The sequence below is a fragment of the Protomyctophum parallelum genome, assembly GCF_964188405.1.
Source record: "Protomyctophum parallelum genome assembly, chromosome: 14".
In the NCBI taxonomy this organism is placed as follows: domain Eukaryota; kingdom Metazoa; phylum Chordata; class Actinopteri; order Myctophiformes; family Myctophidae; genus Protomyctophum; species Protomyctophum parallelum.
Window position 1 is genome coordinate 15,057,690 of NC_139709.1, and position 27,139 is coordinate 15,084,828.

Genomic DNA, 27,139 nt, shown 5'->3' on the forward strand with positions numbered 1-27,139 from the left:
TATGAAAACCCCAGACAGTTTTTAAGTTGCATGCTTGATTCAGTATTTAGATATTTGATATTAATTTTAGCTGCCCTGCCCCCTTCCTATACAAACCCATTGTAACAAACACTTTTGTTTGTGTATTAGACCAGTGGTTCTCAAACTTTTCAGGCCGAGACCCAAAAGAGAGATTAGATGTTTGCCTGTAACCCAAACTAGTGAAAATATAGCAGATCTACAAGCGCACAACGCGCCATAATGCGAGCTGGGTCCCGACCTAGCTATTGTTTGAGAAACAGTGTATTAGAGTTTAGACCACAGGTGGGCCCCTGTAGCCTACTGACACTATACATTTCTCATTAAAATAATTTAATATCACAAGCTAAACTGATCATGGTTTTTAATTGTAAATTCACTGTTGACACTGGTTTGGTGTCTCTTCTTTCTGGGTGTAATTGTTCAGTTTCTGCTCTGTGTTGTGTCTCCCCCTACTGTTCTAACACACAACCTGCAATAGGCTACAATTTATCTTTCAAATAATGTTATTTATGTAGATGGTTTTATTTTGAAGTATACAAGCGGAAGTTTCTTCTTCAAAGAGGTGCACAGAATGCGCACTTGACAGCTGTTGCTAGTTTGACAACGATCACACGTTATAAGAACGTAACGCGGTTGCTGCGTAACTTAACGGTAAGAACGTTTTGATTGGATGAGTGAATTATGAATGGATGAAGTATTACATATTGTGTGTTTTTGGTTAAAACTGTTCTCATCTTCATGTCTCGTGCTGGCATTTTGCTGACATCTATATTTAAAGGCTGGTTTTATAATACTATGCTGCAGTAGGGTTTCGAACCGAGGTCCGGGGACCCCTGGCGGTCCTTGGGGTGGGTTCCATTCCATATGGGGTCCCCATGAGTAAAATTGGGAACAGTTTTAATTACTTTACACTCCTGTGTTTGTTATTTAATATTATACTTTGGTTATTAGAAAATAGAAGATTGTTCACATTGCTTTAACTATAGGTTGCAATGTGAACTTTTATTTATAGCAATTTTCTAATCATCATTCATGCTCTAGCTCGAGGTCCTATAGAATGATAGGAATCAGCCTGAAAAATGTATTAATGCAACCTACAATTGTGTGTGTGTGTGTGTGTGTGTGTGTGTGTGTGTGTGTGTGTGTGTGTGTGTGTGTGTGTGTGTGTGTGTGTGTGTGTGTGTGTGTGCGTGCGTGCGTGCGTGCGTGCGTGCGTGCGTGCGTGCGTGTGTGTGTGTGTGTGTTTGTGCGTGCGTGCGTGTATATGTCAGGGTCCTCTATTTTCAATTAATCAGAAAATAGTCATTTAAAAACGTACAAATGTTTCCTAAAAACAGGAATTAATATAGCCTACAGTTAAAGAAATTAAGGGGGGGGGGGGCTTTGCCTTTTTTACAGGGGCCAGTTTTGAATTGCAGCCGTGCGTAGGTGGTCTTTGAGAGCAGTTTTGAAGGAGTCTAGGGATTCACATTTCTTAATGGCTGTTAGAGAGAGAGAGAGAGAGAGAGAGAGAGAGTGGTTTAGAAATAACACAAAATAACACCTTTATCAAACATCTACAATTACACTTTTATCAAACCTCTATTAACAAGAGCTTGTCATATCCATTGGAACTTGGTTTTCTTTTTTTTTCTACATTTCCTGAAAAGTAACCTTTTCGGTGATACAAGGTTTCCTCTTGACAACAACAAAATATAACACCTTTATATACAGTATTATTTATATATTATTTATTTATTTAAAGATGGAGTGCCACCATTTTTTTCCACCCTAAAACATGATCATCAGGTATTATTACAATATAAGGGGGAAGAACTTTTTCCAAAAAGTGTACAGTATTTGTTAAAATCATGCTTTTATGTGGACACGCCCACCAGTTAATTAAGTATGCCTGGTTTGCCTGGTGGGTGGTGATGGGTGGTGATCCACCTGAACTGAAGCCGCACCCACAGCTGTAGTTGTATGATAAAGGGGGAGGGGTTAGGGGAGGGGCTGATAGTGTGGTGTCACTATATTACTGTTTACTTCATTGGCCCGTTTGACTGTCAAGGGTTCAGCCTCCAGGAAGAAACCCTAAATACAAAGTCAATACACAATAGCACATAAAAACAACTCCAGTCTGTCTAATTAAGTACTGTCACCTCACATGAAAAACTGGAAAAATTCAAAAATTGTGGCACTCCATCTTTAAATTGTATTACTATTTCACTAGCCTATTGTTTTGCTGATGCTCACCTTAGGGCTAGGCATATAGTTTTACTTATGGTTATAGAGTTATAGACATAGTTGCAAAACAGTTCAAGAACTGTCAATCACAGCGACTATACTGACCAGTCACAGCGGTTCTTCCTAGACCTGCGATTGGATCCTTATAAGCACGAGTCAGCACACCAGAGAGCAGATCTATGACAGGAAGGAGCCAGGGATTTGAACCGGGGACCTTCTGATTACCAGAGGGCCGCTCTACCAGCACATCCACATAACTGCACTTACCCCCTCAGGCTGTTGTGAAACAGGAAAAACAACTTTCTGCAAACTGTTGCAAATTTATTTCCAGTGGTTCTCAAATATCCTAGCACTTTTTCTGAATGTAGCCTTTCTTATTTTTTATCTTGATTCTATGCCTTCACTAGATGCGCCCAGACCTCTGTTTATGCTATGGTGTCTCATGTCTGTTGTTGTCCTGTATTGTTTGTATTGTTTATGTTTTAAACCACTACTCTTGCTGTAAACCTAATTGCCCTTCTGGGACATTAATAAAGACCTTGAACCTTGAATATTCTCAGGTCTCCCCTGGCTGTAAATAACCTTTTTTATCCACGGCACCCCTGAATTACATTGATACTTACTTTATATCACCTTACATTTATATCATATTTACACTATGTAAATGTAAAACCTGACGTTGGTTTAACCAATTGAACTCAGTCTCCAGCATCCCAATTGTAGCAAATATACTTTTGTCAAAAATAGCCAAATTACAAGTTCACAGCACATCACAATATGACAGATCTGCTAGATCTACTATTTTTGGCAAAGAGATCGGTGTAGATTGACAAAGGACGCTCCAAGTAGGCTACGGTGCAACTCAGTTCTGTATAAAGTATAAAGGACCTACAGTAACTGGTTAAACTGTATGTATCAATATGATATTGATGAACTGCGGCACCACTGGACTCTCCCCTCCTCTCCTCTCCTCTCCCCTCTCCTCTCCTGGCTTTCAAACCAAGGTATGAGTACCCCATGGTTGTACTTGAGGTGGGTCCCATGTGGTCCTCAGTAAAATAAGGAACAGTCTTTATTATTATTATTATTATTATTATTATTATTATTATTATTATTATTATTATTATTATTATTACCATTATTATTATTACCATTATTATTAGTATTATGTAGTTTTAAAGGAGTAACAGACATATATGAATGTACAACTGTTAACTGTTAACAATGTTTTGTATTTCGGATTCAACCGTTACATTTTGCATCACTGTTGGACACAGATAAGACAGAGAGACCATTATCTCTGTGTGTTTAAAAGAGAGGTGGGCTATGGGAGCAGCAGGGCCATTTGTGTGCCCTGGCCTATACGCATAATATATCTGTAGTAAAAGATGCAGTGCAGGAGTCGTCGCTAGTTTAATTAAACTGTTGTTTTAGCGACTTTTCAGTTTTAAATGTCAGCTGACTACTTTGAAGTTCTCACACAAGCACTTTAGCTCGGCATAAACAAAAGTTAGCTTCTGGTTTATTGTTACTCAGTCAAGTGACGTTAGTGACACCCCAAATTCAATATTTAGACATTGCAGTATTTAATAATCAATATTCCATATTGACTATTAAATATTACGTACTGTCAGTATATTTGTCTCCTCCAGGCCGAAGGCATGGGGAGAGAGTATGTTTTGCACTCCGTCCATGTGTCCGGGTGTGTGTCCGACTGTCCGTGTGTCCGTGTCCGTCCGTCTGTGTACAGCTAATCTCCGTCACCGTTAACACGGTCGATGCCAAACTTTGCACTCACACTCCCTAGATGCCAACGATGAACCTCTGCCCCAAATTTCCCAGTTATAACGCCACCAGGAGGCCGATTTTTTTAAAACTTTTTTGTAATTTATTTTTGATATTACTCCATATTTTGTCCAAAAATCCAGCAAATCGTTTCACAGTATCTATTAGTCATGTGCTCAAGACAGATCTGTCCGATATTTCATATTCCATCCTGATTGGCTAACATTGGCTTTCAAAATTTGCAGGATTGGCCCATTTTAACAAGTGGGCTGTTTCTTCTAGGTCTTGTAGATCAGTGATGTTTGGTGCCGTGGTGGTGGGCGTGGGCACGGTGGGTAAAGTGAGGATCAGAGACATGTTGGCACCACTGCCTGGCAGCACTGTAGACACACTGTGTCTCAAAGGATTCATATCCAGGTAAGATATCTACATCTAGGCTGTCACCATTACACATTTAAGTTGACGATGAATTGCGAAAAAGTGTTTTTGACGTTGAACATTGGACAACATATACTGTATGAATTAAAATAAAACATCACATTGCCTTTAAGGCCTCGTAAACAAAACGTATTATTATTTATTTTTTATTTTTTTTATTTTAATTTTTATTATTATTATTTTTTTCAAATTACCAGTGCCAAATATACGATAACTTGATTATAAAATGACCCTCATTTTTCAAGACTCATTTGTGGAAAAAATAACATTGAATGTCAAATAGTCTCGTTTTTAGGATATTTCCATTGAAAAAAAACAGTCTGATATCCAGCAAAATAGGGTACTTTATTTGATCATTTTCACCAGTATCAACACAATCATATACATCAACATAGTTACATAGTTAAAGTTGATAAAAACGTTTTAATAGTATAGTCTCTTTATTACTTTTGCGTTTTGATGCAGTAATGTTCTTAACACAGGTTGAGAATCATGCACTGCTCTATATGAATGGTTGTTGTAATTACATTCTGATGTCTCAGACGCAGCGTGGAACCGCAACAGGGAGTGAAACAGATGTTGCTGGAGGAAGCCCTGAGCCGAGAAGACATCCGTGCGGCCTTTATCTGCACTGAGAACACGACACATGAGGAGAACGTCAGGTAGCGTTCAACGTTCCACTGTGTTTAGGAGCAGGTTCTTTGTGCCATCGCCACTGCATGTGTGGTCGAGTTTAGAAGGAGGTAAACAAACAAACAGGAGAAATAGCGCACGCCAGTAGTGATTCACTGATTGCTGCTGAACTTGGTTAATGAGTCTAAAAGCAGATGTGGAAAAAGTTGTTTAGTCAGTGTAGGAGAGTGGTTCTCAAACCTTTTAATTTCAACGACCCCCATAACTCTGAGAATGTACAAATGGAACCAAATGGACCCATTTGTATACTCTCAGAGTTACGCACCCGTAAGGTGCTCTGTTTTACAGATAACTGTACAGGCTACAGTTTATGGATGTATAATTCTCTCTCTTCTCTCCAGGACCTTCTTGCAAACAGGGAAGCATGTGTGTGTGGAATATCCCATGGCCATGAACTACAAGGCTGCTGTGGAACTGTTGGATTTGGCCCAGGAGAAAGGTGTGTGGAATAGGCTCTTTTTCATCCATTTCAGCTCATGTGCACTGAGGGTTGTGATGATCTTTTAGGATTCTTTTAGAAAAAGATTCAGGTTGGGATTAGGATTAGACATTTAGAGATCAGGTTTAGGGATTGGAATGAGAGTTAAATATGATTTACACTTTAGTTGCGTGCCATTGTCATGCTCAGAAAAATAGCCAATCGACAAGCTTGATAGCATGTAGATGCTTACACTTAAAAATGGCAAACAAAACGTGTAAAGATTGCATTCATAAAATCACTGTTGCAAAATGTCCTCACAATGTAAAGAGTAATTACAAACTGTGTGCGTGTGTGTGTGTGTGTGTGTGTGTGTGTGTGTGTGTGTGTGTGTGTGTGTGTGTGTGTGTGTGTGTGTGTGTAGGGTTAGTTCTTCATGTGGAACACATAGGGTTGTTATCAGCAGAATACAAGCAGCTGAAGACGGAGCTGACAGGAAAACAACTGCAGGAGGGAACACTGCATTTCACTGGTGAGACCTGTGTGTATGCGCGATTGAATGCATTATTTTATATCACAGTGCAATGTTGATGCTGTAATAGCTGTAGGCTATGTTGTAATATAGCCAAAACCTCATAAAAACGCCACCCCCTGCCCATGTGGGTGTGTGCGTGTGACTGCGTGTGTGTCTCTCTCAGGTGGGGCTGTAAACTCCAACTTTGGCTTCATGGCATTCAGTGGTATTTCTCGTCTCGACTGGTTGGTGGATCTGTTCGGAGAGTTGTCAGTGACCAGTGCCAGGATGGAGGAGCGTCCGGATGACAACTATATGAAGATGACCGCTCTGCTGCAAACCCTGGACAACAGGTGACAACGCACACCCTGCCTGATGTATCCCATTAAGACCACTAGAGGCCGACTAGCCTTCTAAATCAGTACAAGCAACAATAGCAGATGTACAAGCTCACTGCGAGCTTGTACATCTGCTATTGTTTAATAGCCCACGCAAAACACAAAATCAAAGTATAGGCCATTAATGAATGTGTACTTGTCATGTTGGTCCACCCGTACTTTAATTAATGTGTACTTGTTGTGTCGTCCACCCATTAAGCAGCTTTAACGTGTACTTGTCGTGTAGGTCCACCCATACAGCAGCTTTAACGTGTACTTGTCATGTCGTCCACCCATCCAGGAGTCTGACATGGATAGAGGAGCGAGGACCCGGCCTCCCCAGATCCAAGAACATCGACTTCCGCATGGACTCTGGCATTGTGCGCGAGATGCCCGCTGCCACCAGGGGCGCCGTGGGGCTCTTCATGCAGGACCTGGTGCTCTTCTCTGGGAAGCTGCTTGGTCTCATGTCTCCTGAAGACCTGCAGAAAGAAAGATGGAGGATTCTGCACTGCCTGTGCTTGGCTGAGAACATACAACGCCACTGTCAACAATAGAACCATGAACGACAACATTTAAACCAGGGAAACAACCCTTTAACCTTGTTACAAGTAAAAGTCCTGCTTTCAAAATATTTCTGTCCATGTATCATGTGGAGTAGAAGTATAAAGTATCGTTGTAACATTAGCTTACTTGATTTTATTGTATTAATTAATGAGAATGAGAAATAATTGTTGAAAAAAAAAATTTATACAGTAGGCTATGAACTTTGGAAAGGTTCATAAAGTTTATAAAAAAGTTCATACTGAATCCACTTTAAAAACTGCTCCTCGCCAACTAAATAAGGCACTCCACAACCTGGCTCTACCTCTATGTCCCATCCCGTTCCCTCGGGTCCATGTGATGCCGGCCTCCTGGAGGCCCCCAAGACCAGGCTCCGAACCGCCTACTCTGTGGCTTCCCCCTCCCTCTGAAATGCACTCCCAGAACATATCAGAGACACCCCCTCGCTCACTCAAAACTGCCTTGAATGAAAACCCACCTGTTTATAATTGTCGTTCTGAGTTTACATTGATCTCAAGTCTTGTTTTAATGTACTCTCATTTGCTTGTGTTAGTTTTTAATCTTAATAAAGTTGTTCTACACATTTTGTAATGCAGACTTAAGTTAGTAATTACTTTGCATATTTTGATTATTGTTGTATTAACAAATTAAGCCCTATATATTTTGGCTAGTATTCAATAATACAGACACTGTCTTTTTCAAATCAAAGCTTTGCATAAATCAAAGGACACCCGATCACAACTTCTGTACATTGTGTGAATGTACAGAAGTTGTGAGGGTGTCCTTTGATTTATGCACTATATCCTAATACATCCTAATACTTGGGGGTCAAATTATGACAGGCAATTCCTGCTAGTCAAAAACCACCTTGTTTGAAATAGACACTCATGCTTTCCAAGGTGTGATTTGGGGTCCTAAGGATGAATACAAAATTAATATCATGTAGGATACGTCCTCTCTGGGGGGGGGGGGGACGGACGGACGACTAACTACCTGTCAGTGGGGAGTGATGGCTGATGAATGAATATCAACATCCTAATACTGGGGGGTCGAATTATGACAGGCAATTCCTGCTGTCAAAATATGACCCCCCCCCCCCCCAGTCAAAAAACACTTTGTTTGAAATAGACTAGACACTCGCTTTCCATGCTTTCCAACTACCTGTCAGTGGGATGAAGGCTGATGAATGCATATCAACCTCCTAATTACATAGCATATACTGGTATATGCTATTTGAAATGCAGTATTAGCATAATACTGCATTTCAAATAATGAGAAACATGGACACACAAACCAGCCTAAATATATAGAATAGTCTGCAAAACCAACCATGTTTTTTGTGGAGAACAAATATCAGTCTAATAACTCTATAAACAAACCACTATTAAACGCCTTCAGATACCATTTACAATTTTGATAGTGGATGTTATCATGTTCATAAACTTGTGTGAGCTTATTAATTTCACTTTACGTTTATTGAATCTAGAAATAGAATATGGTCTTTTATTTTGAGCTTTTATTGTTAAGTCTACCACCGGAAGTGTTGTAGTTTCTGTCAGGTGTTGTCTTGACGCTGGTAGTCGAAGAAGCATAATATAGAGCTCCGTTCCGAAGTTACATTTAGAAATGGTAAGACTTTAAACTGTACACTCAATTATCATACTAAACATCTTTACATTGATTTACTAACCATATGTCCATTAGACTGTTCATGTGATCATATAGCTATGATCTAGATATATGCTATGGATCAGAGCTATAGTGATCATATAAATAGTGTGAAAGCTGTGCAGCATCATGTTTTAATTCTGCTTTGAGAAACTACCCTTATTTATACTTGTCAAACTCATCCCCATACGATGGAGTTAAGCCTAAATGCTCTTTTCTGTGGTTAATGACACTGATATTGACACCACTGATGGATGACGGCTACTTATTGAGATTTAGGTGTAATGACATGTAGCCAAAACACATTATTACACATTGTGCGTCTCTCTCTCTCACTCTCACTCTCTCTCTCTCTCTCTCTAGGCTACAGGGACAGATCAAGCAGTAGGCGTAGGACTGGTTTGCTTCAGTTTGCTGTTGTTTACATATTATTCGGTCTGGGTCATTGTTCTGGTGAGTGCACATTATATTAATACTGTACATAAACATATCACACTTAATATAACTGAATTATGTTATTACACAAGCATATCACAAACATTAAGCAAATCCAATAGTTATTTCACAAAACAAAGTGGTAAATTAGTAAACACAATTTCACAAAATGTATGACAAATAATAACAAAATAACAACAACAAAGCTAATGGTGCGCTTGCACTGATGTATTAGTTCTTCATGTGGGAAGCCATTACACACTTGTAATTCATGAGTTTATACTAGAAAGTACTGTTCTTGATGAATTCTGTCTTGACATTTATATTACATATTGTGATGTCACTCCTGTCTGATTGGACATTATATTGTCCAATCAGAATAGGGAGTCGGGGACTGAAAATTGACTTCCAGGGTTAAAGAAAAAGCAAAAAATAACATTGTTCTCAATGAACAAAAATGTTAACAAAAAACATGTTACTTTAGCTGGCATAAAAGTTCTCTGACCTAGAATAATAGTGTGTTGCCTACAGCATCCACTATACTACTACTGCTACTACTATAATAATAATAATAATAATGTAATTTTATATTTCAAGCCCTTCGTGGACAGTGATCATGAGCTGCACAGGTACTTTCTACCCAGAGAGCATTCAGTCATCATTCCTGGTATCGTTGCAGTACTTGGTCTTCTCTGTATAGGTGAGTGAATACACTGCTGGAAAGAAACATTTACGGTACTTACTTAGTACTTTAATTTAACCCATGAGGCCGATTCTACAAATTCCTTTTAAATCAGTAGACCTTTTTCACGGCAAGGACGGATGTATTTCGCCGCTGCTCAGAAAAATAGCCAATCGACAAGCTTGTCAGCATATAGATGCTTACACATAAAAACAATGGCAAACACAACGTGTAAAGATTGCATTCGTAAAATCACTGTTGCAAAATGTCCTCACAATTACTCACATTACAAACTGTGTGTGTGTGTGTGTGTTTGTGTGTGTGTGTGTGTGTGTGTGTGTGTGTTGCACAGGAGCTTTCACTGGAGTTGTCATGTGGAAGAACCAAAAACCAAAGAAGGTGAACTAACCAGACGTACCAAGATGCGGACTGAACCAAATGCATTCCATTGACCCTCGTCCAGTCAAAAGCTGTGAAACAACAGCAGGTGTCTGTGGCCTCAGATTATGTCTGTATAGGGCTGTTTGAGTTGGCAATTAGTTGTCACACAAACAATTGTATTTAATTGTGTTTTCTGCATTTAGCATTGGAATGTTACAATTTGTATTTCTGTTTACCTTTTAGGTTTCATAATCACAAATTACACAGGGTAGAAATGGCAAATAGCTTCAATATACAAAGAAATCTCTGACACATTTTTTATATTTTGTTCTTTCCAAAGAAATTACAAAATAGAGGAAATAGTCTACAAGCTTACTACACCTCCATGTTGTAACCTTCTAGATCTGCTTTTTCTGCTATTTTTTGAAAAAGTCAACATGGAAACGATTGACGATTATGCAAAAATAATTGTGATTAGGCGTTTATGTAATAATTCTGACAGGCCTATCTGTTTGTATATTATTTTGGACATGTGACACCAACATGGTACAAACTCCCCTGGAAGAAATCCGTTTTTTCTGGCAGTGCAGTGGAGGTCTTCATATAGGCTACCATACCATGATGGGTTTAACCAAAACAAAATGGACGTAGGGAACGGTGACGACGTCACTTAGAGGTTTCTACAGACAGACCCGTTTTGAAGCCACTATTTCAGCAAGTTCAAATCCACCATCTTAGTCTACTTGCCAGCCCATAGAGCCCCATTGTTTAATGTTAGAAATGTTGAATATGGGTCCCCAGCATGTAGAAACTACCGGATGCTAACTTGCATATGTTGAGCAATTTTCATTATTGGCATAATATCTGACCATACCATTAACAACCTATAAAAGGGAAAAAAGGGGAAAGAATCATCATACTTAAAGCATGATGACATTTTGATTCCCCCCCCCCCCCCCCCCCCTTATAGGTTGTTAATGGTATGGTCACATATTATGTCAATTATCATCCGGTTGTTTCTACATGCTGGGGACCCATACTCAACATTTCTAACATACTGTAAAACTTTGGTGTACTCAACATGCCTGGGTTCACATTCCGGCAAGTGGACTATGTTGGAATTTCCGGCCCCGAAAAGCAACCGGAAAACGAATGCTTTTGGCTGGAAGGGCAGCGAGGGCGGGTCTTCACTCAAGCACTAGCATTACCCTACTTTATCGTCAATTTTTAAATGAATGGGAGCATAATTTACAAAAATTGCATATCATGGGCAGGAAATAATTCACGTCACACATTACACACACATGCTCATTATGGGATGTCTTTCTCTTAGGGTTAATGGGACGTTTACATGAGTTTGTTTTAGAGCAGCTTTGTGGCTGTCCTTTATTTGTAAATTAAATAAACGCGATTATGAAATGAGTTTGGATCAGTGATAATAGTTTTGTTTAATATTGTCGCTGTCCAGCAGAAAATAATGCAGCTAACTCCATTTTTCAGGTTTTGTATTTACTATTTTTTGCACAAATCAATGCTATTGGAAAAAAAGGATATTGGACAAATGAGAAGTATTAAAGCATGCTTCTGACAATAGCGCCATTGGGCTCTCTATCTGCTAAAGCAGGTAACTACACCCCCTCTCCCCCTCTCATGCAAATACTGTATCTGAGAATAGTCATAATACCAACTTTGGTGAGGCAGTATTGTTTTTGTCACTTCCTGAAAAAACATATTTCATTTCCTGAAAAATAAACATTTTGGAGTTAGTTTCTGCCCGGCAGTAGTGATATCCAGCAGATGCTTTTATGAACACTTAGCTTGGACCTATTGTTCACCCCAAAAATATTATGTATTAATTACTGTGGGAGAGAAAAATGTACAACTATCTCATGGGGTGAGTAACTGTTCATTTTTAATAAAAAATTGGTAATTTCTTGGGTGAACTATTCCTTTAATAGCAGAAAAATAAATCTACTGAACCCTGGATTCATATATGTTCAAACGTTAATGTTCTTTTCATCTCTGAGTTAAAGTTTATTATTTGTTAATGTTCTCAGGAACTTTAATCAACTCTATTCAAATTGATTAAAAAGCTCAGCACTTCTTTGCGTAAACATATGAGTAGCCTATATATGTAGTAGTTATGAATAAACTGTAAAACTATAAAAGTGAACTTTTCTCGTTTGGTATCGTTGCATTGTATTTTGAAGGCCGGAAGTTTCTCTGATGCACGCCAATCTCGAACACGAGACTGACGCTTGACGCGCCCGCCGACGTCATCAAGATGCGACGGGACTCCATGTAAACCATTATGCTATGCTATGGATGTAAACTACTCTATGATGTAAACATCTCCAAACTCCAAAGGAAGGTAAAGTTTATTGAACGGTTTGCTTTTATTCATTTATTTAATGTTGTCAAATCTTGTTTAAATCATATCGTGACACTTGTAGATCAGTTTTATGACCTACAGACAGTGACTTTGAAATATTCAGTGGTTCAGTGTTAAGGACCCCTAGCCCTGGTCCAGTGCTAGCCCTCCAAGCAGAACCCAATGCTACTGAAGTTTCTGACATTTGTTCGACCCAGTGCATTGGGTCCTGTTGCACCACTACCATGCCACCTGGTACGCAGCCATTCTTAAACATAAACAACATGTTTAGCGCCTGTCTGCGCTCTTTGACGATATTTTTTCGTGTGAGCGTTTCTGAATATGTTTAGTATAAGTACCCATACATGCCGCTGCGAATATCTCCTGTGGCGCGGAAGCCGTTAAGTATTTTTAATCTTTGTTTGACCGATTTGGTCGCTTTGATTCTTCTCTTCCTTCCTTGTTTATTGACACCTCATTGTACCACCTATCTGGCTAGCTAGTGGCGCTATAGCTATGACAGAGCAGATCAGAGGCAGGGACGTAGCCGCACAAGCCAACCGCACACCGGGAGGCGGTACAATAAACGGTAAACAAACAAAAAGAAATAAAGCAACCAAATCGGTCAAACAAAGATTAAAAATACTTAACAGCTTCCGCGCCACAGGAGATATTCGCAGCGGGATGTATAGGTACTTAAAGTTCCCGAATTCAGAATAACTCAAGCAAAAAAAGACCGTCACACGGCGCAGATTCAATCTTAGAGAGCATGTATACTTCCGCGTTCCGGAATTCCCATACGAAAATATAGTTATGACCAGGGACCCAACATAAAACTCATCAAAATTTCAGAAAAGCTTTATGTAGGGTCCCGAAAGGGGCTAGTCCAGTGCTTACAGCGAGTCAAGCACTGGACCAGGGCTAAAGGACCCCTATATAGCCAATTAGCCATGGTCCAGAATCATGCTAACTCCCTGGACTTTTGATTGATTGATTGAAAGTATTTATTAACAGTTTGCAGAATTACAGTACATTTGTTAACTTTGGACGACACACAGAACAGTCTACAGAATAGACAATTCATCATTTTGTACATGTAACCGAGGGTCCGAGGCCAATGTGTATGTATTGGTAACATGTGCAAGGCTATTTATTCCTGAAATAGTGAATAAGCGCCAGGATGCGCACACGTATAAATCACCCCCCTCCTCCTCCGACAGTCAGTCCTCCTCCGCGGTCTTTGCAAATAACGGACACTATAACAGGAATTAGGTATAGTCTCTGACTTACATATTCAGTTCAGTCCACATATAAATAAATAAACTTTTCATTTTTGTCACCGTCATTCATAGCAGTCTGTGCATTCAGGCATGCACAGAGATAAATTAACTATAGCTTTTGAGGTGCGCACAATATATAGGGTTGCCACCTTTGAGATCTTGAAATAAGGAACACTTATACGACCACGCGGCGAAGCAGCGCTGTTATCGGGTTATCGACTAACTGGCCTTGGAACGCCTCGGGATCCCCCAGGAGGAAGTTACTACCCAGCTAGCAAGTCATGGCGCGCCGCCGACGTGAGGCGGTCCCCGCGCGCCGCGGATCGTGTCCTCCGCCGGCGCGTGACGCAACGTGGGCGAGTCGTTCATGATCAGCGTGGGCCACGCGCCCCGACGCGCGTGTAGCCGGCGCCCCGCTTCTCTGCCGCGACTCGAACGTCAGCTACGGACAGCAGCAGCAGGACAGCGTGGAGCAGCAAATGTATACTTCATTTTGTTTCTTTATTAGGGATAAAAAAAGGTTACAATGAAAACATTTAGACAGCCATTAAACATAAAGGCACATAGAACATAAAAAAAACATAGAAATATGTAAACAACCAAGTTTAGAATACAAGTGGTTGATTTTGATGTCATTTTGCTGAGAATGCACTTTAGGACCACTCTTTGAGAACCATTGGCTTCTAAAATCTATAAAACAGTAAAACACCAACTTTCCTGAAACCACCAGAACATTGTTGGATAAGATTGTGTCCACAATTCCACAGTTTTCTGAAAAAGTTATGTTTCTATATCAGTGGTTCTCAAATTATGTCATGTCAAGGACCCCAGAAATATTATGAAATCTGAAAATATGTTGTTCCAGAGACTACCCAGAAGCAAAGATGAGTTAAAAACGTTTGCTCTGAAATAATATATATTCAAAGATTTGCACATTTTCAGGATAAAACAAAATAGACCTACAAGCTCGTAGCGCGGTCCCTGGAACAACATATTTTCAGATTGGAGTCTAGGTTTTTCAGAAAACAGTCATAACATTTAAACACTTTAACCATAATTGTAAAAGCCGTTAGATTGTTGGCAGATCTACAAGCTCACGAGCTTGTAGATTTGCTATTTGTGAAAATGTGGCCCAAACACAGTCAACGTTTTAACTAAAATCTGCGAGGATTTAGAAGACATTTTGTAGAATCAGTTCTCAAGTTTAATTTCTTAAGTCTATAAAACACCAAGTCTATTCTGTGTGGAGTAGTTATGTTAGTTGCGAACGCAATGAGCACTAACTATGAGACCCTGCAGATCATGTCTGTGTGTGTGTGTGTGTCTGTCCCGCTGTTACACCACCCGCCCGCCACCAGAGGGCGCAGCTGTATCACACACAACACACACACACATGCACACACACACACACACACACACACACACACACACACACACACACACACACACACACACACACACACACACACAACTTAACTTAAAAAAAAACTTAACTTAAAAAAAACTTTAAAAACACTTAACTTCAAAAAACTTAACTTAAAAATAAAATCTTAAAAAACCACAAAAAAACTTAACTTTAAAAAAAAACTTTAAAAACACTTAACTTCAAAAAACTTAACTTAAAAATAAAATCTTAAAAAAACACAAAAAGAGAACTTTAAAAAGAAAACCTTAAAAAAGTATGTAATTTATTCTAATTGTTGTTATTGCCATTTACGAGCTGCGTTCGCTTCCCGCGTTTGCGCGTCTTACTTATTTATATAGGCCCAGTAATGTTGCAATAACAGTTACACAGCAATAAACAGAACACATAATAGGCACACAATATTTGTTAAACTTTTCAGGGGGAAAAAAAGTAATAACTTAAACTCCATTCACATTTCAAAACCAAACTTTTTTATAGCAGGCCTGAGACTCCGATGGGTGCAGGCCAGGCTGAGTCTCTGGTGCAGGAGTGCCCACACTTTTACTTGAGAGCTACTTTCAAAATGGCATGACATTTTGAAGGTGGTAATGTATAATCATATGAGAATCGTGATCTCAATTCTTGGAGGGAAATCGAGATTCACCTTTGAGCAATAAATCGTGCAGCATCAAGAGTCCATTTGGAAACCCCTATAGCGGTGGGTTTAAACCATTTTCATGCCAAGGTTATTCAGCATTTGAGCCACGAACCAACGTTTGATGAGCTTTATGAAGCCTGACTGGTGGTGGCCGCCAACAGAAGTTCCAGAAGGCGTCCAATGTCTCCGGCTCTGTCCCCAGGTTGTGTCCACGGTCACCCTATCTTGCTTCATGGTAGAATTTCATGACTGCATCTGCAAAGTAAAAAAAAAAATACAATGAAAAAAGTGCAGTCAACTTTTTCTGCAAAACATAATTGCCTGTACATCCACTAGTTTAATACAAATCCATCTCCCTTCTACACCTCAGTCATTAAAAATGTCATGATGGTAACAAATTAACAATGGTACACAGTTACACATTGCAAACTTGAGGCAAGAGAGCTTGTAGATCGGCTATTTTCAGCAGGATCCAAAGGCATATAAGCATTATTGCCAATATAAGCATTTATTGCCAACTTTGTCTTCCTCGTCTACTCTGCTCAGACGCTCTTCAGCTCCGAGCCTCCGACCGTCAACAATAACAACAACTGGCCGTCTAGTGGCGGGCAGCCTGCAGTGCAATGCATGCCGGTTACACTAACACCAACCGGCACATTAAAGTGTTGAATGATTGATATGAGAAATTAATAATAATAATAAGAAGAAGAAGAATATAATAATAAGGAGAATCCACTTAATTATATTCAATAATAGTTAAATCAGCAGCCATGGGGAGGTTTTTGTTTATGCTCGTGGGAGGTCCTGCGTGAGTCGTGACCCCCGCGCCAGAACAATTGTGCTGTCTTTAATATTTCCTGTTTTATTTTGTTCATTATTGTTAAATTCAGTGATGATGTTGTGTGACAGGGGGCATTTAGGAAAATACGGAACAATGCGTTCCGTATTGATTCAATACGGGACGCATAATTTAATGCTCAAATAAAGGACGAATCCGTATTTTACGGAACGGGTGGCAACCCTAACAATATAGCCGGCCTAATTTATATATCCTACTTTTATTATGCTTATATCACACTGTAGCAGACCCCGGCTGGATAATAAGGTGAAGTCCAACTGATGATTTCTCTTTATCTCTTTAATAAATCAATGTGAAAACTAGAAACAAGACAGAAACAAATACGTTTACAAATAACCAATAAAAAAGGTACATATCAACCCATAATACCATATAAACAAAATACCAACTAAACAAAATCCCACAACAATATGACACAAACCAATAACCATAAAGATTGACATTCACCTTGTTCCCTCTCCAGCTAGGTGCTAACTTGTTACCAGGTGTCCCAATATCATGATATCACTCGACCATGTAATTCTCCAGGAAAGTCACTAAAACCAATAATTCAATAATTAAATTCTGGCAGTTCCATTTCCATTTCATGTGTTGTTTCATTGGTCTGCACTCACTTGATCTGTTTGGTGTTCCATTTCATCCTGTTGGTGAGGTTAGGCTTAGCTTTCAATGATCATGGTGGAGCACATGAGGAACAAACAATTTCTCCTTGACTGATGCTTTCTTTATCAGACAGTATGATTCTGGTGAGTGAGCAAGCTTCCTGTTTGCCCACATAGCCTTTCAAAATAAAAGCCTTTCCATTCTGGGTCCGTTACACACACAACGCAATAAAGCCAGTGGCTTGTTGTGGTCCTTTCACTTTCACATAAGTAGGCTAGATAGGCTACTTTATCATTCTGAAGCTCTATTCATTCAGCAAAAATGTGTCTCTTCAACAAACAGTTGAACAGTGTGTGCATGTGTGTGTTGGCCGTTGGGTCAGCGACTTCAGCCAATCAGCCGGCCGGCAGCTAGTGGATGGGGGGGGGGGGGGTGCACAGTATCGGGTTTCATCAGTGTTTTCTGTGCCACATGTGGAGGAGGCGGACTTATGTCACTGGAGAAGGAAAAAAAACATGTACATGTGATGCGGAAATCCGCTGCGAGGAGACAAAATACCCCACCGAGCCTGCACCTGATGTACACTCGCTCTATGCGGTCTCAGAGAGCCCACTCGGCTCCTCGACTCCACTCTCCTCCTCGATGGAGCACTTTAACAAATGGAACGTTAACCATTTCCGGGTCACGCTGGAATGACCCAGAGTGACTGAGTGGGAGTGAGCGAGTGGCCGAGATTTTGGGTATTGGAATTTAGCTTTAGAGACGTACAAATATACACTTCTATATAACCAGGGCTAAGGACCCCCAGATTAATGTGTTGCGGACCCCCACGCCCCACGTTGTGATACTTTGGCGAACTCTATTCAAGATCAAGATCTAAGATCTAAAATATCCAAATAGAAGATTTACACGCTCAGTGCAACACGTGACCTTGTAGATCTGCTATTTTCAAATAAATTATGTATGGGTTTAAAGTAGTTAAACTGATAGTGATGCAACTATATTAAATCAATTTTGCTGGTGGTGAGCCCCTCCAACCCCCTCAACACTAAATGAATGTTTATATTTTCTACCCCTGGGTTGAATTGTGTGTATGTGTGTGCGTGTGCATGCGCGCCCACCAGTAATGAGGGTGTCTACCAGTAAACTACAACAGTTAACCATCTTCACCACCATACTGACAGGTGGAGGAGTGGGAACCATGTATTACCTCATACAGAGTGAGTACTGTGTGTGTGTGTGTGTGTGTGTGTGTGTGTGTGTGTGTGTGTTGATTGAATTAAGCAATATGTGTGTGTTGATTGAATTCCAATATATGCTCTGTCCTACAATGTGTCACGTGGCCAAATAACTGATCAGATCTACAAGCTTACAACGCGCTGCGGAGGCGACGCGCTGTGAACTTGTAAATCACTTGCGAGTGACACTAGCCCGCTCTGGTGTGTGTGAGTTTGGGGTGTGTGTGTGTGTACGCACGTGCCGCTTTACATCAAGTCTCAAAAACAGTTATTGTTACCGCGGAAACTCATCAGTTTACATTACGTCACAAAAAACGTTACTGTGGAAAATCTGGAAATTGCAGCTCGCCGCACCTTGCCGCTTGTGTGTGATATGAGCAGTTAAAGCACCATTCTGTTGCAAGGAGTTGCATGGCGAATCATTGGTGTAGTTTGGGCTTTAGGCAACATGTGGCAGATGCCACATAACTGACACATAACGTTGCCTAAAGCCCAAACTACACTAGTTTATAGATCTGCTACTTTGCCATCGTGCTACTAAAGTTATGATTTTAGTCATTATTCTCCTCCCTGTTCTTGCACTTTGTCCAATCAGAGAACTTCAGTAGGTCGGATTACCACCGATTGGCTGTGGAACAGCTGGAGGCGTGTCCCGTTGCCATGGAAAGCCTGGGAGCCCCGCCTCTAAAAGTGTACAACATCCACCTTACAGACAGAAGCAACCGTGTCGACCCACATACTGCCCAGGTATTAATTGCTTCATATGATATTCTGGGGTAAAGTAACAGTGACAAAGTGGGAGTATGGATTATCATGGTATGATGATGATGGTTGCTTTGTGTTGCAGATTAAAATCCCAGTCACAGGAAGTAAGACAGGAGGTTATATCTATACTGCGTCAACCAGAGACCCTAATACCAAAAGGTTGGTACACTGTTTTATTCTGTTCTATTCTATTCAACCAGAGACCCTAATACCAAAAGGTTGGTACACTGTTTTATTCTGTTCTATTCTATTCAACCAGAGACCCTAATACCAAAAGGTTGGTACACTGTTTTATTCTGTTCTATTCTATTCAACCAGAGACCCTAATACCAAAAGGTTGGTACACTGTTTTATTCTGTTCTATTCTATTCAACCAGAGACCCTAATACCAAAAGGTTGGTACACTGTTTTATTCTGTTCTATTCTATTCAACCAGAGACCCTAATACCAAAAGGTTGGTACACTGTTTTATTCTGTTCTATTCTATTCAACCAGAGACCCTAATACCAAAAGGTTGGTACACTGTTTTATTCTGTTCTATTCTATTCAACCAGAGACCCTAATACCAAAAGGTTGGTACACTGTTTTATTCTGTTCTATTCTATTCAACCAGAGACCCTAATACCAAAAGGTTGGTACACTGTTTTATTCTGTTCTATTCTATTCAACCAGAGACCCTAATACCAAAAGGTTGGTACACTGTTTTATTCTGTTCTATTCTATTCAACCAGAGACCCTAATACCAAAAGGTTGGTACACTGTTTTATTCTGTTCTATTCTATTCAACCAGAGACCCTAATACCAAAAGGTTGGTACACTGTTTTATTCTGTTCTATTCTATTCAACCAGAGACCCTAATACCAAAAGGTTGGTACACTGTTTTATTCTGTTCTATTCTATTCAACCAGAGACCCTAATACCAAAAGGTTGGTACACTGTTTTATTCTGTTCTATTCTATTCAACCAGAGACCCTAATACCAAAAGGTTGGTACACTGTTTTATTCTGTTCTATTCTATTCAACCAGAGACCCTAATACCAAAAGGTTGGTACACTGTTTTATTCTGTTCTATTCTATTCAACCAGAGACCGTTAGGAGCTTGTAGCTATCTCCACTACTTCTCCACTACTTGAATTATTTATTTATTTTATTTATGGAATTTCTTAGATTTGTTTATTTTTGTTTTTAAAAATTATAAAATTACTTTAAAGTCTAATGTCCCTCCCCGCTGCCCATAGCAACAGGGTCTAACCGAAATTCACCGCCTAACATCGACATTCTGTTCAAACACCTCAGTCTGAGCCTCAATTCCGAGAAAAACCAAAGATCACGCTTATAATGGAAGTGGATGGCGGGGAAACATTTGATGATGCCATCTCTAAGTCATAGCATCATTCAATATGTTGGTGAAGAGCACCCTGTAGCCGAGCGTAATCACTGTTATTTGTATGACAATGAACTGTCAAGTAAAATGTCATTGTGACAGATCTATAAGTAAGGAAATCACATGTATCTCTCTCTCTGTCTCTCTCTCACACTCTCCCCCTGTCTGTCTGTCTGTCTATATCTCTGTCTGTCTCTCTCTCTCCCCCCCCTCTGACTCTCTCTCTCCCAGGTGGAGTGTGAAGTTAGCGGTCTTGAAGCTGAGAGAGGGACAGACCATCGATCTAATGACATCATCGCATGACGCGATGACATCATCAACAGAGCACACAGAGTATGATGCTGACAGCTGGCGTTAGTACTTAACATTTGGGTGCGGACCCCCGTCAAACATTTGGCCTAATTGGTCCTCATTAATATGCTCATTATAATATATTAGCATTTTTGTGTCTTATAGGAGGGCTGTGGACAGTTTTCCTACCAGTAACATCGTTAGGCTATTTTGTGTTATTTTTCTTTTTTTTGTAACGCAAGAACAATGGCTTCCATTCCCAGGAATAGAAGAAAGCCTGCAATCTCCTGCAATGTTTTATATTTATTTGAAAACATTCAATCCGCATCACAACGCATTGTGAGCTTGTAGAGCGGTTATTTTCAAATGGCCAACATGTATATAGGGCTGTCGTTAACACAATCAGCGCCGGGATTCCTTCAAAATAGAAGCTTGGGGGGCCGGAACGACATGGCCGCTTTTAATCTGTAAATCCCCCCCCCCCCCCTTCTGTTCCGGAAAAGAAGGGAGATATTTTTTGCTTGCTTACCTTGCTCTCGTTTCCATAATATCACTAAATAATCCATTGCGTTCATATTTTGAACGAGAGGCAGTTGAGAAGTCAGAAATGAAGAGCTTAGTATATCCATCAGATCAAAACCACGGAGAGCGCCCTGGATTAGGACAGACGAGGCATTCTTTTTGCAGCGGTAACCAGGAAAGTGACCGGACGAAGCGAAGCGTATGATGGCCTTGGAGTCCCACTGAAAAATGTATCCATCTGTTGGATTGCTTATGACGTGTGGGCACATCGGATGGACGGAACCTGTTAAAGGGTAAGACCACTTTTTTTGAGGTTTGGGTTGTGTAGTTACTTTGCCATGATGCAACTCCAAATGTGGACAAGAAATAAAAATTAACTGCTCCAGTGATTAGAAATTGATAATTCAAAATATGCTCCTCATTGACTTACATTGTAGCTAAAACAGCTCTCAAAGTCACTCTTTTAGTACGTAAACAAACACAAACAATGTTGATTCAGACAATATAGAGCATCACCAAAACTCATGTGGTTTTATTTTTTCATAAAAATGTTATCTTCCTCTTGATTTGTCCATTTTATTGGGAAGAAAACCCGGACTGGATCCGTGGACCCGGATCCAGATCTTCAAATAGTAAAATCAACAGGAATCTAAACATTTTATGAAAAAATAAAACCACATGAGTTTTGGTGATGCTCTATATTGTCTGAATCAACTTTGTTTGTGTTTGTTTACGTACTAAAAGAGTGACTTTGAGAGCTGTTTTAGCTACAATGTAAGTCAATGAGGAGCATATTTTGAATTATCAATTTCTAATCACTGGAGCAGTATTTTTGTATTTCTTGTCCACATTTGGAGTTTCATCATGGCAAAGTAACTACACAACCCAAACCTCAAAAAAAGTGGTCTTACCCTTTAATGTATGTTTTGTAATAATCCAAATCTGCAAAGTAACTAGTAACTAAAAGTGTTTAAATAATTGTAGTGGAGTAAAAGTACAATATTTTCCTCTGAGATGTAGTGAGTTAGAAGTAAAGGTGTTGAACATTGGAAATACTCAAGTAAAGTAATACCTCAAAATTAAGTACAGTACAGTCTTTCCACCACTGATTATTACTGGTCTTGGCAAAGGCCATAGGAGACAGCTGTGTGTCCATTAGTCTTGAAACTCTTTACAATTCTACTACTGTGCCAATGCTGATTGTTGTCCTTGCGGATTCCATCAACATAGAGGCCTTTGGAGTCAGACTTCATCATCCACTTTGTCAAAATTAACCCCAGTGACCTTGACCTGTTGGTGTGTGTCTTCAGAGGGCTTTGCAGGCACTTTATGCACATCGTCACGCATCTTTCTGATGCGGACATGTGGTGAATTGACAAATAGTGGCTTCACCACGAAAGGCTGGATATCCTCACCAGGGTCACCTTCCAATCTGGACTCACTGACAGGCTCAGCACTTTCAAGAACACTTCTGACATCATTCAGGGAGGTTTTGATCTCCATCACATGCTTGTAAAAGGCTGTGGAGGTTGACCTGTCCTGTGCGCCTAAATTTTGGAGCATCATTGTGATTTATAAATACACACAAATATAAATTAAATACACACAAACATCTAAATGAAATTAATTTCCAAATCAATGCAATTTACAATAGAGAAACAAATGAGTTTTGAGTTTGCCTTCTTCTTGGGTTCGTTCTTCTTGCAACCTTCTCGAATGTGTCTGTTCCTCTCCCTCTCTTTAATGTGAACGAAGACCTTGGCTGGAGACTGATTGAAGCCTCTTTAAAGAAACACGCACTCCATGGCCCTTGGTCTGTTTTCTCCTCCCACTGACGACATTTTTTAAGTACTGATCTCTCAGATCAAGCACTTCCTCTTCAGAAAGAGGTTTCTTAAAGGAAACAACGAGGCTTGGTAAATATATCAGACTTTGAGGTGACTTCATTGAGAGGATCATGGTCCCTCTGAAGTTGGGATTTCAGCTTTGCAAACACCTTGGCAGGAGAGTCATGTTGTGTCATAGTGTGTTCAGTGGTGGAAAAATAGAGCAGGGGTTGACTATAAATGGCCTGGTGGCCCAGGTGTACTTTTTAAACCACGGTGTGGCCAGTGAAAATAATGCCCTTCATAATATTTGAACCGATTCCCTCCCGTTACCATATACTGTAGGCGGTAATGTGAGTGCCAATGAAATGCGCAACATAAACAGAGAAGAGCAGCCCTCATCCGGCCGCCCCGGAAATGATTGCCCTCCATTGTCGCGCCATCTCGCTCGTGGCTGTGAATTGGCGATCCGATTATGCATAGCACAACTTCGAATTAATGTTTTATCAAGCTCCCAACATTGTACTTTGCCTGCGATGGCGTCTTTGATGTCCTTTTCCCCAATGGCTTTCCCTGCCGATGACATTTTTTTTAATTTATTTTTTAATGCTAGATGATGCTCTTACCTATGGTTGCACACCAGGAGAGAGCCGTTTGTTGCGCGTTTGTGAAGATTTTCAGTAACTGCATGTGATCTGTAGCTACTAGCTAGCGGCCATCAAACATTGAAAGTGGCAAGCGAAGTGAACAACACAAGCTGCAGCAAAACCAGGAAGAGAATCCATACCAAGGGAGCGTTTTTGGTGAGAAGAGTTTTGGTCGGTGCGCCATCTAGTGTAAAACCAAAAAACTCTAAATCCACTTTTGTAAGCACTTCAGTTGGGTGTTACATAGGCCTACTGAAAACCTGTGTTTTCAGACAATATTCTTCACAATTCACATATTGTTCTGGTTTTCATATGTATTGTTCCAATAGGCTACTGGAACAAGACATTTAATATAGAAAGAATAATGGGGGTGAATATTACAAGAGCTTGTGACTAAATAATAACAACATTGGATTTGGATCCATATTGGAACACAGTTCACACGGAGACAATATGTTTGTTGCACTGGCCATAACTTGTTAAATTGTGTTAATAAATTATGTGATTATTCAATGGATTATTGTGTCCCTCATCCTTGAGGGGTGTGTGTGTGTGTGTGTCGTGTGTGGGGGGCGCTTCAATAAGGTTAATAGTTCTGTTTAGCGCCCTATAGACATGTAATTTGTATTAGTGTATGAACATAATATTGTTCAAGATATCTTAAATGGCCACAATGAACAATTAGATGTTAAATAGCCTATATGCCTGGCTAATAATAGGCTACATTTACAAGGATGACCCAATCATACAAATATTGATTAAAAGTCTGAGCGTGGAATTGGATCGAACCACCAACATGACGTATAGGAATAGGAGGAGGATGATGATGAAATTGATGATGATGATGCAGTTTGTGTTGCCGAGCTTTTACAGGGGGGGGGTCGCACCGATATTCGTGACCTGTCGAATTCTGTGACCCCACCATGGTTCTGCAACTAAATAAGACCCAGAATCCGCCGTCACCGTTTCACGCGTAACGTAACCTACAACGAAACTAGCCTCAAATGACCGACGCAAACATTTGCGCAGCATGCAACGAGCACTTCTCGTAGACGGGACAGGGACACAATCGGGTAGACGAACGTTTCTGTGTGTAACCGGGTGGCAGCAGCATCAGCAGCCAAACAAACCCTGCTCCGCATCCTCGCTTGAAACCGATCGAGGTCGGAGTTGTTGTTTTTTACACCGGATTACGTAGGCTTCACCACCGCAACGGGACCGGAACCGGAGGAAGGGAAGGGTTTGGAACCTTACGACGGGACCACGCAGAGCTGGTCCGTGACAAGATGCGGGACAACAACGGTCCCGCGCAGGCAGCCGAGCTGAGGTGGATCGACCCGGGCTATGGGGCGCCTTAAAGCGGCCGTTGAAGGACCATGATCGACCGGCCCTGGAGCATTCTGACCCAGGTAGGCTATCTGTAAATTAAATAACATGCTTGATCCGACAACAATTCACGTCACATGCAGGATGAACATGAAAGGTTGCTTTACAGATCTGCGATCTGTGCGGTTAATGTTTTTCTTTTTTTTTTACTGGCTGTGCGGGGAGATGGCGACGCGCGCTAGCGTTTATTCTAAGGGCTTAGAATAATGTCAGATGCTTGATCGAGCCGGTGCGCGCTGAAAATAGCAGATCTACAAGCTCACAACGCATCGCGGCTGCGGCGCCTTGTGAGCTTGTAGATCGGCTATTTTCAGGGTTTGTTCTATAGGGGCTTAGGGGGAAAAAACGCATGTTACTAGGCCATGGCGAGCTTGTGAGTCTTGATTCATTCTCGATCTTCAAGATCTCACAATGCGTGCTGCCTGTGATTGACCCACCGTGAGCTTTAGATCTGCTATTTGCCGCGCAGGCATTGCGTGCAAAGCAAGTGTAAATCGGGCTGTGTGTTTTGAAGGGATGGCCCTGAGTTGACTGCTATTTATAATTGAAACTCCGTAAGTTTGTCACTTTCGGGGCGGGGAGGAAGAGATTTAGGACAACCAAGATGGAAATAAATGACAACATTTAATATAGCTTCAGCTTTATAGCTTAATTTATTATTATTGCAAAGTTTGTTTTTCCCGCAGCAGTTCGGATTTTGACTACTTACACACCTACACACCTAGGCCTACCTATTGTTTTTTGCCTTTTTCCCCCTTTTCTCCACAATTTTGACATTATTCAAATGGATCCCTCCCCACACGTGACACGTGTGTCATCACTGCTGTATAGGCCTATGCTACTGACTCTTCCTGCCAGTGAGGAGCCCCCACCAGGAGGAGCATGTAGAGCACAGCTCTGCAGGGACATCACCCTCCCTGCCCGGCTTCCCTTCCGCGAGCACGGCCCAATAGATACTGTAGACCACCGTGGTGGTGGATTCGATCCCACAACCTCTGCGGTGGTGGGCAGGCACTGCCACCCGAGCCCAAAAATGGACATTCTGACTCTTTAGTAGATGTGTCTAGAAAGTGAACATATTTAAAAAAAAATATTATTATTATTATTAGTAGCCTAGTAGTATATAGCAGTATAGTAGTAGTAATAGCAAGGGCCTGCAGCGTACAGCTTGCATGGCCCTGTGCGAGACTATTTCAGATATAGGTACAACTGTTGCTTCTATCGAAACCGTATCGGTCACCGATGTGTAACGCAACGCAGGAACCCCAGTTGGTGTTTTTTGTTGTCCAACGCTTTCTTAACCACTCTGTGGGAGGAGACTCTAAAATAGCAGATCCAGTGTCGGGGATCAGCCTTATAACTCTATGGGAGCAATGGTGCTGGTGGTGCACCACATTCATTCAATGGGCGTGCAGACGCAAAAAGGGTCGTTCTTGATTGTGTTATGTAACACGCATGCAAATCACATGCACACGCGCAAAGCGCATGTGCATGGGGCCTTATTTTGATTTGGTGTAGCGCCTGGTCCTCCGAGGGGTTGATTCGGCACTGAGTAATAGTAATTGCGACTGTAGGTCACATTTACTATGAAAAAGTCTGTCAGTGAGTCCGTCACCCCACGCCTCCATAGATGGTCATGCCTCTAGACATCACATGACATCATCAGGGATGGAGATCCCTGATTCAATATTAAAGGTATATT

The 27,139-nt window shown here is 40.7% G+C and overlaps 3 protein-coding genes across 5 annotated transcripts in view; all 3 read left to right on the forward strand.

The window, feature by feature from the left end:
• Positions 1-620: 620 nt before the first annotated feature.
• blvra (biliverdin reductase A) lies at positions 621-7,507 on the forward strand. Its single transcript, XM_083781335.1, has 7 exons — positions 621-672; positions 4,315-4,449; positions 5,013-5,132; positions 5,505-5,602; positions 6,006-6,113; positions 6,280-6,448; positions 6,774-7,507. Exons 2-7 carry the CDS (start codon positions 4,331-4,333, stop codon positions 7,027-7,029), a joined length of 870 nt encoding a protein of 289 aa, XP_083637461.1. The 5' UTR covers positions 621-672; positions 4,315-4,330; the 3' UTR covers positions 7,030-7,507.
• Positions 7,508-12,449: 4,942 nt separating this feature from the next.
• coa1 (cytochrome C oxidase assembly factor 1) lies at positions 12,450-24,568 on the forward strand. Its single transcript, XM_083782158.1, has 5 exons — positions 12,450-12,573; positions 18,503-18,598; positions 19,212-19,363; positions 19,464-19,540; positions 20,997-24,568. The coding sequence occupies exons 2-5, from the start codon at positions 18,505-18,507 to the stop codon at positions 21,121-21,123; spliced, it is 450 nt and encodes a 149-aa protein (XP_083638284.1). The 5' UTR covers positions 12,450-12,573; positions 18,503-18,504; the 3' UTR covers positions 21,124-24,568.
• Positions 24,569-25,056: 488 nt separating this feature from the next.
• The window catches only part of hecw1b (HECT, C2 and WW domain containing E3 ubiquitin protein ligase 1b), a 48,015-nt gene continuing 45,932 nt past the window's right edge, over positions 25,057-27,139 (forward strand). For all 3 annotated transcript variants that reach the window (XM_083782155.1, XM_083782157.1, XM_083782156.1), the window contains exon 1: positions 25,057-25,460. The gene's annotated coding sequence lies outside the window, so the exon portion shown is untranslated. The remainder of the gene's footprint in view (positions 25,461-27,139) is intronic.